Genomic DNA, 12,091 nt, shown 5'->3' with positions numbered 1-12,091 from the left:
AGATCTAATAATAGTCAAGTACAAATCTACTCATTTAATGCTTACATGCCCATGTATGAGTTACCCAACAAACATGACCTAGTTTCCAGTGTTTCTCACTAGGAAGACAGTTTATCAGAGCATACCATTAAAACAGATAAATATTAAGTTGTTATTCTTATTTTTCTCTTTTTTCTTTTTCTCCTCCTTCTCCTTCTTCTTCTTCTTATTAATAGTAATAACAATATATAGTATTTTCATTTCAAAGGTAATGATATATTTGGGCTGAAACTATTGAGTGTCACCTAAAGGTAGTCTAAGCTAACGTGGTACAGGTCCCATCAGGGAGTATAAATAAAGTCCATCAATAAGCAGAAGGATAAACTGTAAACCACTCACAAGAGACTGACTTTTCCATACACCAGAATAAAATAACTCAATGATCAAAGGGAGAGCAGCCTCAGGAAACCCAGGAGAGTACTCAGAAAGCTCACAGTGAATTGGACTTAGTGGCACACACCTATAATCCCAGGACTGGCAGACCCAGGCAAATGGTCTTCAGCTTTCTAGACCAATAACTCCCCTCAAGAGTTCTTCCACATCCTCTCAATAAAGTTCAGGGTGTCAGCATGCTGTATGGGCCATTTCAAGAACTGTCAGCATCTCAGCTCACAACTTTTTTTTTTTTTTTTTTAAGCAATTCTAGTCTCCATGGTTATTCAAATAATTCAAGTCAGTCCTTCCTTCTGCTGTTTTTGAATACTATTTACTGTCTAAAACACCTTGAGGCTTTTTATCCATCTTGCCAGTTGCTCTGTTCTTTAAAGACAGCTCATGTAAAGAGCTTTCTCCATTCAGAACTACTGTTACAGGAACCTCACCATATGTTCTTGTAACAACACATCACTAAATGTGATCACTGTACTGACAGAACTGTTTACTTTTTCTTTCCTTAACTAATACACTGGGTATTTGTTGTTACTGCTCTGGTTTTTATTGTTGTTGTTTTGTTTTGTTGTTTTATTTCCAGTCTGGAGTCCAATTCAGGGCCTTCTTGGGCAAATGCTCTACTACCAAGCCCCATCACTAGCATTATTACACTACAGTCTTAAAAGATAAGAACTGTGACTTGTTTTCCCCCAATTCCCAGGAAGTAGCACAGTATACTGAGACTTAATGAACTCACAAAGAAAACATGATTAGTAGTTTGTTTCTCTGACAAAGTGTGCTGTGGTAGAAAGGTACAAATTAAGCTCTGTCCATAACTAACTGGCCCTCACTAATTACTAAAGTCCAATCAAAGGTGGCAGCAATTTAGACATATCTAAAGTTTTAATCTAGTTTTTGCTTCTATGAATTCTTGCTAGGCAATTAACGTCCTAAGGGAGACATTCAAACATCTATTTATGTTAGGCCTACCTCATTCTTTACATGCTCCTATAGAGATTTTCTCTTATGAGAATAGTAAAAGCCATAAAGAATCTGTTTTTCCTCCCCTGAGGCATTCTCTTGGCTGCTTCGCTCCTGTGGCTGCACTTCCTTCTCTCTACAGCTCATATCCAGGAAGGGTCTTACCAAATGACAGACATTCCTGATGGCAGAGGGGAGGAGATGAGATCGAGTACCCATTAACGTTTTTCTCTATAGGCTTCTAACCAACCAGTTTTCACTTTCTACTCCTCCTCTTTCACATGTAGACCTCTCGTCTTAGTTATGGGTTCTACTGCTGTGATGAAACACCATGACCAAAAGCAAACTGGGGAAGAATGGGCTCCTTCAGCTTATGCTTCCACATCACTGTTCATCACTGAAGGAAGTCAGGACAGGATCTACCTGGATGTGTGTGGGAAACTGATCTACAGGCAACAAAAGGGTGCTGCTTACTGGCTTGCTCTTCATGACTTGCTCAGCCTGCTTTCTTACAGAACCCAGGACCACCATCCCAGGGATGACACCATTCACTATATGCTAGGCCTCCCCCATCAATCACTAATTAGAAAAATGCCCTACAGCCTAATCTTATACAGGAATTTTCTAAAATTGAAGGTTCTTCTTTACAGAAAACTCTAGTTTGTGTCAAGTTGACATAAAACTAGACAGTACACCTGATAATTCTGGACAGATGAAAACATTAAAAAAAGAGAGAGCTTTTTACTATCTGATTCTCTTTATTCTTTTTCCCTCATTAAAAAAATTCTACCCAGTAATTTAAAAACAAAGTTTCCATTTATTATTATCGTCATCATCATCATCGTCATCATCATCATCATCATCATCTAGAGAAAAGACTGTTTTTCAGTGAAGCACAGAAATGTGTCCTGGTACAGAATGCTCATACAGGAGTCAGCTCCCTTAAGGTCTGGTGAACACTGAGGCAGTCTGTACAGTATACAACTCTTCAGGTCCTGCAGGAGGCTGTTGCTGCTAGATATTAAAATCAAATGAAAGGAGTTATGAAGAGATAACTTACAGGTTACAGCCACAAACTAACTCTTGAAATATAAGTTGTTCATCATTCTGTGATTTAGCTGTCCTTATGTTTTTAAAATATAATAAAACAATCTGTTTCTTCATCTGCTACTGTATTGGAAGAAATCAATGTTATATTAATTAAAATGCTTCCTTGATTAATACTTATAAATAATTTGACAGACATACAAGTAAGCCATGCGATCAGAAATTTATATTCTATGTGATTCATAGTGAAAACAAATTCTAAAGATGGCAAAACTTTTTTAATGTATATACTGCTTATACATTCTCTTGTCTAGATCCTTTCAGGAGTATAACTTATTTGTATATTACCTCAAGTACAGCACATATATTTTAGATTAACTTAGTGAAATTTCTAATATATGTAAGGTTCCAAGTTTGACTTGTGACTACTGGCTAAGGTATTTTAAAAGATTCAATATCAGAGCTAGGCTATGTAGCGTGATAGGAAGGGGGCACTAAAAACTGTGGTCAGCCTCTGGCAGTCACAGCCAATGCTACTCAAAGAGTGTGCACAAGTCCTTCACCCTCAAAGTATCATGGTCTAGATGTTAACAAGGTAGGTGGTGACTCACCTCCATTGGTTCTTTAATTTAAAGCCATGACTAGTAGGTAGAAGTCCAAGAACTGCTTCCGGTCTGGGCCTAAGCACTGAGCAGATCCTGGGCAGCAGCTCTTCACCCCATATCACAGAACCCAGAGGAAGCGGGCCTCCCAGGAGCTTTAACCCGGCAGTACCTTAGGTAAGGAGACAGCAACACCCGCCCCAAACAGGGAGTAACTGGGACCCACTGGGACCCAGGAATTCACTCCTGGCTCGGAGCACTGCTTCCTTCCAGTCTGGATCTGAGCACTGAGCAGATCTTGGGCCCCAGCTTTAACCCCAGTAGAAGTCCAAGAACCAAAAGGGATACATGGAGTTGTAAAAAAATACAAATCCAAATGTTCAGGTATTAGTTGAAAGGCAAAATAAGCACTTCAAATTAAACATAAACAGTAATTTCCTAACAATGCAAGGAATGTTGCATGTTTGTGCAGTACACAGGCACCTGGATAGTCAGTTGCTCAACAGCTGGTATCAAGGGTTTCAGAGTACAATGTATTAGCAGTTACAAGCCAAACTCACTATCACTACCTACTGAGTACCTCAGAGGTACCAGGTCTGGCTTCAAGTATAACGTATGCTTATTAGTTAATGTGGTGGTTTGAATGAAAATGTCCCCCACAGTCCCACAGGAAGTAGCACTATCAGGCCTTGTTGGAGAAAGTATGTCACTAGAGTGGGCTTCTGAGTTCTCAGAAGCTCAAGCCAGGCCTAGTGGCTGTCTCTTCCTGTTGCCTTCAAATCCAGATCCTCAGCTACCTCTCCAATTTCATGTCTACCTGACTGCCTCCATCCCTCCCACCTTGGCAATAATGGACTAAACATCTAAACTATAAGCCAGCCCCAATTAATTGTTTATAAAAGCTGTCATGGTTATGGTGTCTAAATAGCAGTAAGACCCTAACTAAGGCAGTTATTCTTACCCTGACCTATTACTGATGGGAACAAGAGCTGTACTGATACAAAATGTATTACTGAACTTAAATAATCTGTAGCCCCTTATAGCAAGCTACTAAGAAACAGCTAATGTGTAACTCAGCTTCTCAATTCCAAAAACACTGACTTTTTGTTTGCCTGTTTGCTGACAGAAACTTACTATCTCAGTGATAAGAGTACTGAGTTGATGACAAGGCTGGCTTGTTCTGATGGACAAAGGGGGGACATGTGTCCTATGACATTCTGCTTATCGCTGGCTTTGTTGGCAATCTTTGGCTAGTGAATTTAAGGAAGTCTAAGACCTGAATCTTCATCATACGGTATCCTACCACAGCCCCGCTTGTACATATTCCCCCTTTATGATACTAGTGACAATGGATGAAGGGACCAACCTAACCTTTCTATAGCCCTCATTTTCATATATAAACACAATGCTCACTAAACGGAGGTTGTTTTGTTCCTCTTAGGGAATTTGGTGATCTCTGCAGAGATTTCTATTTGTCATAAATCACAGAGGGTAAGAAATAACGAGTGTTTAGAAACAGGGACTCTACTAAATCTACTATAATTCATAAGATGACTCCAACAGCTGAAAAATATCCAGTCCAAATTTCTAAGGATATATCCAGTAAAGGAAGATTACAGTGAACATGGTAGAACACCTGAGCTGAGTTTAAAGCAGTTGGGTTAGAACCACCCGTTCAATGACAAGAGTGAATCCTAGATAAGGAAACTCATGCTGACTGGACAAGACAGGTTTGCATTTAACAAGCAGACTTTTTAAAAAGTCCAAGGAAGATAGCTACAGTGTATTCATATACATAAAATAAATAAATAAATCTAAAAAAAAAATCCTGAGGGAACCACACTGGAGGGGAAATAAAAACAAGATTAGAAAACGGAATGGACATTTTGAGGACTGAAAGACCTGGATAGTCACTTACTTTTTTTGACTAAAAAAATGTACACAATAGAATTTTATAGTTAGATCAATGCAGAATCAAGAAATAGACTACTTAGAGTTCTGCGCAACAGTTAAATGACTGGAGTACTCAAGTTTGTGATTGTGAAAAAACGGGAAAGCACAAGCATACCACTGTTACCTATCTGGAAAAATAAAAGTCAATTTTCTTTTTTGTTACAAAATGTAGCAAATCATTCCTCTTACCTGTAATGCACTGAAACTGTCCATCTTCTCTTCTTATTGTAAATGCTTCCCCTGGATTAACTTGGACCAGAATAACCTGGAAACAATGGAAAGAAGAATTAATCAAAACTATAAAATAAATCAGTATATAAAAATATGCAGCTAGTATGTGAGCAGATGTGAGCTATTTAACCTTAGAAACACTTAGAGATACTACATTATGTTTATTTTACTATTCAAAAGGTCATAATCATGCTTGAAAGAAAACAAAAAATAAGCTAATGGCAAATTTACTGAGAAGTGAAAAATTTCACTAAGTAAAGTTAATGGAATCAAAGCTTCCAACTATGGATTACATACTATACTTTAACACAGCATTTAGGAACTGATAAACTGATAAGTAGTAGATTATAATTGAATTAAGCTAAAAAGTTGTATGTGAAAATGAAATTTTTCCATCATTTATAAGTACACGCTATACTAATTTTATGACATTTGAAGTACGATAAAAGAAAAAAAAAACTAGAAAAAGGAAATCTAGAGTCCTAAAATACAGTCAAGATTATGATAAAATGTTTCATCTCATTATCTGTGCAGAAGCGATTTATCTCCTAAATTTTATATAACACTGTGATAGTCTAAAAGGACTTCCATGGTATACTACTCAAGTATCCCGTATCACTGTGTCACCAACTAATTAGCCCTCCCTTCGTGAGGAGTTCCGGTAGTCCTCAATTTTTCCATTAATGTAGACAGCAGAGAAGTGGATGCAGTCTGTTCCTCTCTAGTTAGCTTGATTTCCTTACAACACAGACCTAGAAAACTAATTCTGGTGCCCTTTATGCTATCACCTTAAAGGGCTCTCCTATGTTACATCCCATCTCACAGTCTGTAAGAACACCTTTTCACTGCATTCTAAATATGCTAAAAGTTATAGTTTTATAATCTTTAATACTGTAACAGACTTTAATTTGCATGTTATTCAATGCTGGGATTGAACCTAGGCTTTCACACATGCTGGACAAGCAATCCACCACTGAATAACATGTCTTCAGCAAGAACTGCACTTCTTTGCTTATCATGTGTATGCTTTATACTAACTCCACAACCTGATTATGTCATCTTACTGTTTATTTTCTGGGCTTTCAAGTGTTTCTAGAAATTTGCATAGATGCTCTATATATTTAGAATAACTTACCTATATTCCTATATTACAAATATACTCTCACCTTGTTTTTGCCTTTTACTTTACTAGAATTATTTTCCTATAGTCAATGTTGTCTTTTTCCTTTATAATATTTCCTATTGTTTCCATATTTAATTTCTCTTATAGTTGTGTGATCTAGTTACAAGAGGTACTAGCCAGATGTATTTATTATGCATGTAAAATGTGCTTGTATGTAAGTATGATGTAAGTATAATAGAGGCTAGATTTTTAAAGCATTTAGTACCCCAAAAACCCTAACAGTGAAAAATACATTAGCAGCTTTTGTGTTTATTTCACATTACTCCAGTGTTCTGGACATACTGTGTAAAAAACAGTACAATTAGTTTTGCTTGATTTAAATTCTTAAGGTGACTATTAAAGTTTTTATTTTTACATAGTTTGCATTATAATTTCAGTGGACAATCCATACAGAGGACGTATAAATACTAGTTTCTGATCCAATATGACTAGCTGCTTCATGTTCCTACCATAATAGGCTGCATCAATCCAAAGTGGCCAGAAGACATTTGTATCATACTCTGGTGAAGAATCTGCCTTCATTGTGCCAGTGTCCTGAGAACTTAAGTGAGGCTGAATTAGAAAGTAATGAACTGAGTTACTTGGCAGGAGAGCTTTAAGACAGAAGAGCTTCTAGACTACTCTCTGCTCTTAACCACATCTACCACAAGAAAGAGCAAAAAGAAATGAAAAATGTGAAGTTTGGTAAGGAAAGAAGTGTGATCAAGTTAAAGCTGCAGACAAACATCTCTAAGTGTTAAGAAACTAGGACCACTGAAAGGAAACCTCTTGTTCACTGGAACAATAGAAAGGTGCCCTGAGGGAAAGACCCCTACTCATTGAAGGTTTTGTGAAAATACACACTGATTCTAAATGAGTGAACCTGGCCTGAGAATGGCCCTGAATGGAGTCCCATGTTCACAAATGACACCCTAGATATTTCCCAAGGGTCAGCTGTTGTGGTCCAGGGGAACAGGCTGCATACTGCTCCATCCAGCAACAGGAGTGACAGCAGTGTTCACAAGGTGCTGCTTTGCACATACATACAGTGCAAAGGGTCATGGAGGTTTCTGACACAGTTCTGGAAAGCCACTAAAACCAGACAGTGTATGGCAGGGCTACATTCCCTGTAAGGAGACCATGAGAGGCCAATGCATGAAGCTGGGAAGAGGAAGCCCAAGTTACAATAAAGATCTGGATGTGCAAAGGATCACAGGATGTTTGTCAAGGAAATCTGCAGCACGCTGGTTACATGTGCTGCAGGTACCAGAGATAGAGAGATAAGGTTAGTGTTACCCAAGCCTTTAGAATCAACCCCTAGATGTCTAATATGAAGTTACAGGGTTTAGTTTTTGCCTTACTGAGTTTCAGTGTTGCTTTGCTCTAATCCAGTAGTTCTCAACCTGTGTGTCACTACCCTATTGGAGCGTTTAAGGGCCCTTTCACCAGGGGTTGCCTCAGACCATCCTGCATATCAGATATTAACATTATGACTCATAACAGTAGCAAAATTAATTTTATGGCTGGGGTTACCACAACATGAACTGTATTAAAGGGTTGCAGTGTTAGGAAGGTTGAAAACCACTGTTCTAATCTGTCCTAATTATGCCTCCTTTCTTTCTTTTAAAACAGAACTATTTGCTCTATCTCATTATATACTTGAAGTATGTAATTGTGCATCTTAGAAGCCCACAATTAAGAGATTGTTCAAGTGTTAGAAAAGACTTTGGACTTCTGAGGTATTTGAGATTATTAAAGAATTGGGGGATGTTTAAAAGATGAACATTATTAGACTTTAGGAACCAGAGGTGAAATACTATGCTATAAAGTGTCATATATTTGGTTTTGTCAAATTGAATAAATGTAAACTTGTGGTGGTTGTTTGTGATCTGATCATCAACCTGGTAAGATTTGGAATCACAAGGGCACTCACTTCTAGGTGTGAGTACAACTGTTTCCAGGAAGGACTGACTGAGAATAAGAGAGCTGCCTAGACATAGGGGGAGCCATCCTCACCTTGCACAGAGGCACACCACCTCCCTGCGAAAACAATGTTGACTAGACTTTTCACACTTCTGCTACGGCTTCCCCACCATGACATAATAAACCTTCCTCGGTCAGCCCAAATAAACCATTTCTTCCTTAATCTGCCCTTGTTGGGTACTGTGTCACATAAACAACAACAATAATGAATACACTGCCATCTGCCAATGAACCAGAAAGGCAATGGGATCTAATCAGAAGACTCCAAATAGCTTAAAATCTATTTGGTTCCCACACCATCTTAAACATTAGTTCAGAGTCACAAATGAACATTCTTGCTACTTTATTTTATTTTGTCTGGCTTTAAAATATCATGTAGAACTAAGATTTGGCTCCAAGTGATGTTGTTTTAATAACTTGAATAAAAACAATGGAATAGTTTATGATTTCCAAATAATTTGGCATTTTCCTACTCATCCAAAAAGGTCTGCAACTCGAAACTAAGAGTTTTTTGTAAGAACAAAGAGTATCAGTGAGAGACTCATGAAATTACATGATATAAATGAAACACCCTATCATCTTTCAAGTTTAACTCCTAATTAATAAAACTGTTGTGCTTTATTATATACACAGAAATACTTGGTGCTTCTCCTACTACATAGCATTTTTAACATGAGCTAGCTAGATCTTACTGTACTCATTCATTCAACAAAAATTTACTAAGCTCCAAAATTGAAGTTTATCTTATTGTAGGTGGATATAAAGGTGGGAAGCAACCAAGCAAGCAAGATGAATCCACAGTGCAGTCTCTCCTTCTAAAGAGACACTGGTTGCAAAAGCAAAGTTAGCTAAGTCAGCTCTGAAAAGCATTCTGAGCAAGTGTTGCTATAGTAGTGGCCTCAATGACCCACACCTTACATCCTGCACAGTGCTCGAGGTCAAACCCAGGCTTGGTCATGTTATCACAAATGCAGACACTGAGGTTTGAGCCCACCAGAAAGGTCCCTTTGGAGCGCATGGGAAACAAGTCAAATCATCCTTCTGAAGACCAAGAAGTGGAGAAAGAGCTCCTGACTACCCCACCATTAGCATTATCACAGCAGATTTTGCTGTATAGATATTAGATTTAATTTTGTGCTATGGAAGATTTTTCTATATCATGAGTTTTTTTTAAAAAAAAAAAAAAATCCGTGTTTTTTAGTGCCTCTATGGTCTCTTCTCTTTTAAAAAATATTTAAAATTCTGCCCAAAACAAGTAAATTAAACATTTGAATCTAATGTGAGAAAACATTAGCTAATTATCTAAACAGCCTGTCAAATCTATCACTATAATCTCCCATAATGCCTAAAAATGTAGTGCATTATCAAGCAATAACTGTTCATACTCAGCCAAACTGTGCCGATTACCTATGATATGCCGAGTATACTGTGGCATCTTATAAAATATGAATAGTTTCTATATTAAAATTATTCACTATAAAACTGACAAAAAGAAATAAAACTAAGAAAATCAAACACGATATACTGAAACTAATATCCTAATAATAATAAAAAAGAGAAACAGTCATATTAAAAATTCTAACAAAAAGGAGTAAGTAAAGTTTACTTCTTTATTTAAAAAATCATTTATTAAAGAGCTACTTTGCAGAAACTAAGTATCAAGGAGGGCTCAAGGGGGTAAGGCATGGATTTCCCTGGGAAAGGAGAATAGAATAGATTTTGTGGGTACACTGGAAGCAGGCTGACATAAAATGAGAAGGGATGGGAGAAGGAGATATGGAGGGAAAGAGTACTGAGAGAAATGACTGGAAGTGGGGACACTTGGAGATCAAGGTGGAAACCTAGTGCAGCAGAAAGTCCCTGGAATGTACTAGGGTGACCCTAGAGAGGACACCTAGTAATGGGGGATACAGAACCTGAACTGTCTTCTCTAACCAGACAAGGCTTCCCCATGGTGGGACTGGGACACCAACCCAGCCAAAAAACCTTCAACCTATAATCAATCTATCCTGCCTATAAGGTGTGCTAGGGTAATGGGGGTAGAGAACTTGTGGGAGTGGCTAAGCACTGACTGGTCTAACTTGAGGCCCATACTATGAAAGGGAGCCCACGCTTGACCCTGCCTCAATAGACAGGAAGCAGAGGGCTGGACAGCTCAAAGACTCAGAATAGAACCAAATACAACTGGCAAAAAGAAAAATAAGGTCAATGAAACGATTTCTAATGATATTCTGCTATACTTATAGATCAGTTTATTTAATAACTGACGGGAGTGAATGCAAAGACCCACAGCCAAACATTAGCTGGAGCTTACAGAACCCCTGAGGGATAGAGGAAAGGAGAGGGCAAAGAAGGATTGCAGGAGCCAAAGGAGGCAAGAATACCATGAGAACATGGCCCACAAAATCAACTAGGCAGGGCTTACAGGGGCTCACAGAAACCGAAGAGGCAATCACAGAATGTATATGGGTCTGTGCTAGGTCCTCTACATATATATATATTATGTTCGTGTAGCTTGGTGTTCTTGTGGGACTCCTGACAGTGGGAATGGGAGGTGTCTCTTGACTCTGCCTGTTCTTGGGACCCTTCTTCTCCCAATAGATGGCCTTATCCAGCCTTGATGTAAGAGTTTGTGTCTCCTTTTAGTGTATCCTGTTATGCCATCTTTGGTTGATATCCCTGGGAGGCCTGCTCTCTTCTGAAGGAAAACAGAAGAGTAGAGGAAGGGGAAACTGCAGTCAAGATATATTGTACAAGATTAGAATAAATTTGATGAGAGAGAGAGAGAGAGAAAGAGAGAGAGGGAGGGAGGGAGGGAGGGAGGGAGGGAGGGAGGGAGAGAGAGAGAGAGGGAGAGAGAGAGAGAGAACATGTTATTGTGTAGCAAACACTCTTGTGGGTACTATGAACATTATGAACAAAGACCAAGGTTCTGAGGAGTCTGTGAAGGGGAGAAGTAAGTGCCTGGCTGCCCAACTCTGGGGTGTAAAGGGTGAGAGGTAAGGAACAATGTGCAAAAGGTAAACGTCCAACCCTGAACCATCACTCCAGGACAATCAGGGGAAGTCTTAGAAGGGGTGGGTTAAAAACTTTGGAGTCACATAGGCGTTACCCTAAAAACCACTGCTTAAATCTGAGACTGATCATTTATGATTTTCTTTTTAAAGTTTTTATAGTCTGAGCTATTTAGAATACTTTAAGAAGAGAAAACACTTAAGATTGTAGAGGTCATAATGGTAAAAAAAAAACAGCATGGAAAATTCTAACAAAGAAAAGTTAACATGGCAGCTATAGTTTAAGCTACGAGAAATACAATGAAATGGGATGAGATACAAGGGATGCAGGAACTGGGTTAGGATGCTCCCTTAGTAGCAAGCTAAGGACAATCAATTACCCTTTACGCAAAGCTATCAAACACAGGAAGCTCATAACCAAACCTCATCTTTATTCTATTTTGAAACTGGCCACACTGCAGGAAAAAACAATAGTTTGGTGAACAACTGTGTCCTTCATTTAGCTTCACCAACTATTAAATCAGAACTATTGTTTTTTGTTAGACTCTATGGAATTACTGAATGGTGTTGAGTCACGTGTCTTAAGATGGTTATCCATGACACACTCTATTGTAACATACTGCTTCCCTTGAAAACTAGTAAACAACATCACAATATTATCAAGTTTTTATGTCTAGCTTATTCTGCAGTAGTCATGCAGTAGTCATAAT

The 12,091-nt window shown here is 38.3% G+C and overlaps 1 protein-coding gene across 6 annotated transcripts in view; it reads right to left on the bottom strand.

The window, feature by feature from the left end:
* The window catches only part of Fndc3a (fibronectin type III domain containing 3A), a 149,651-nt gene that overhangs the window by 91,773 nt on the left and 45,787 nt on the right, over positions 1-12,091 (bottom strand). For all 6 annotated transcript variants that reach the window (XM_076930751.1, XM_076930749.1, XM_076930748.1 and 3 more), the window contains one exon: positions 5,181-5,256. In XM_076930751.1, coding sequence (XP_076786866.1) covers positions 5,181-5,256 — 76 coding nt within the window. The remainder of the gene's footprint in view (positions 1-5,180; positions 5,257-12,091) is intronic.

The sequence above is a fragment of the Arvicanthis niloticus genome, chromosome 3 (assembly GCF_011762505.2).
Source record: "Arvicanthis niloticus isolate mArvNil1 chromosome 3, mArvNil1.pat.X, whole genome shotgun sequence".
Classification (NCBI taxonomy): Eukaryota; Metazoa; Chordata; class Mammalia; order Rodentia; family Muridae; genus Arvicanthis; species Arvicanthis niloticus.
The sequence above is the reverse complement of the archived record's forward strand: the minus strand, read 5'-3'. Positions and strand labels throughout refer to the sequence as shown.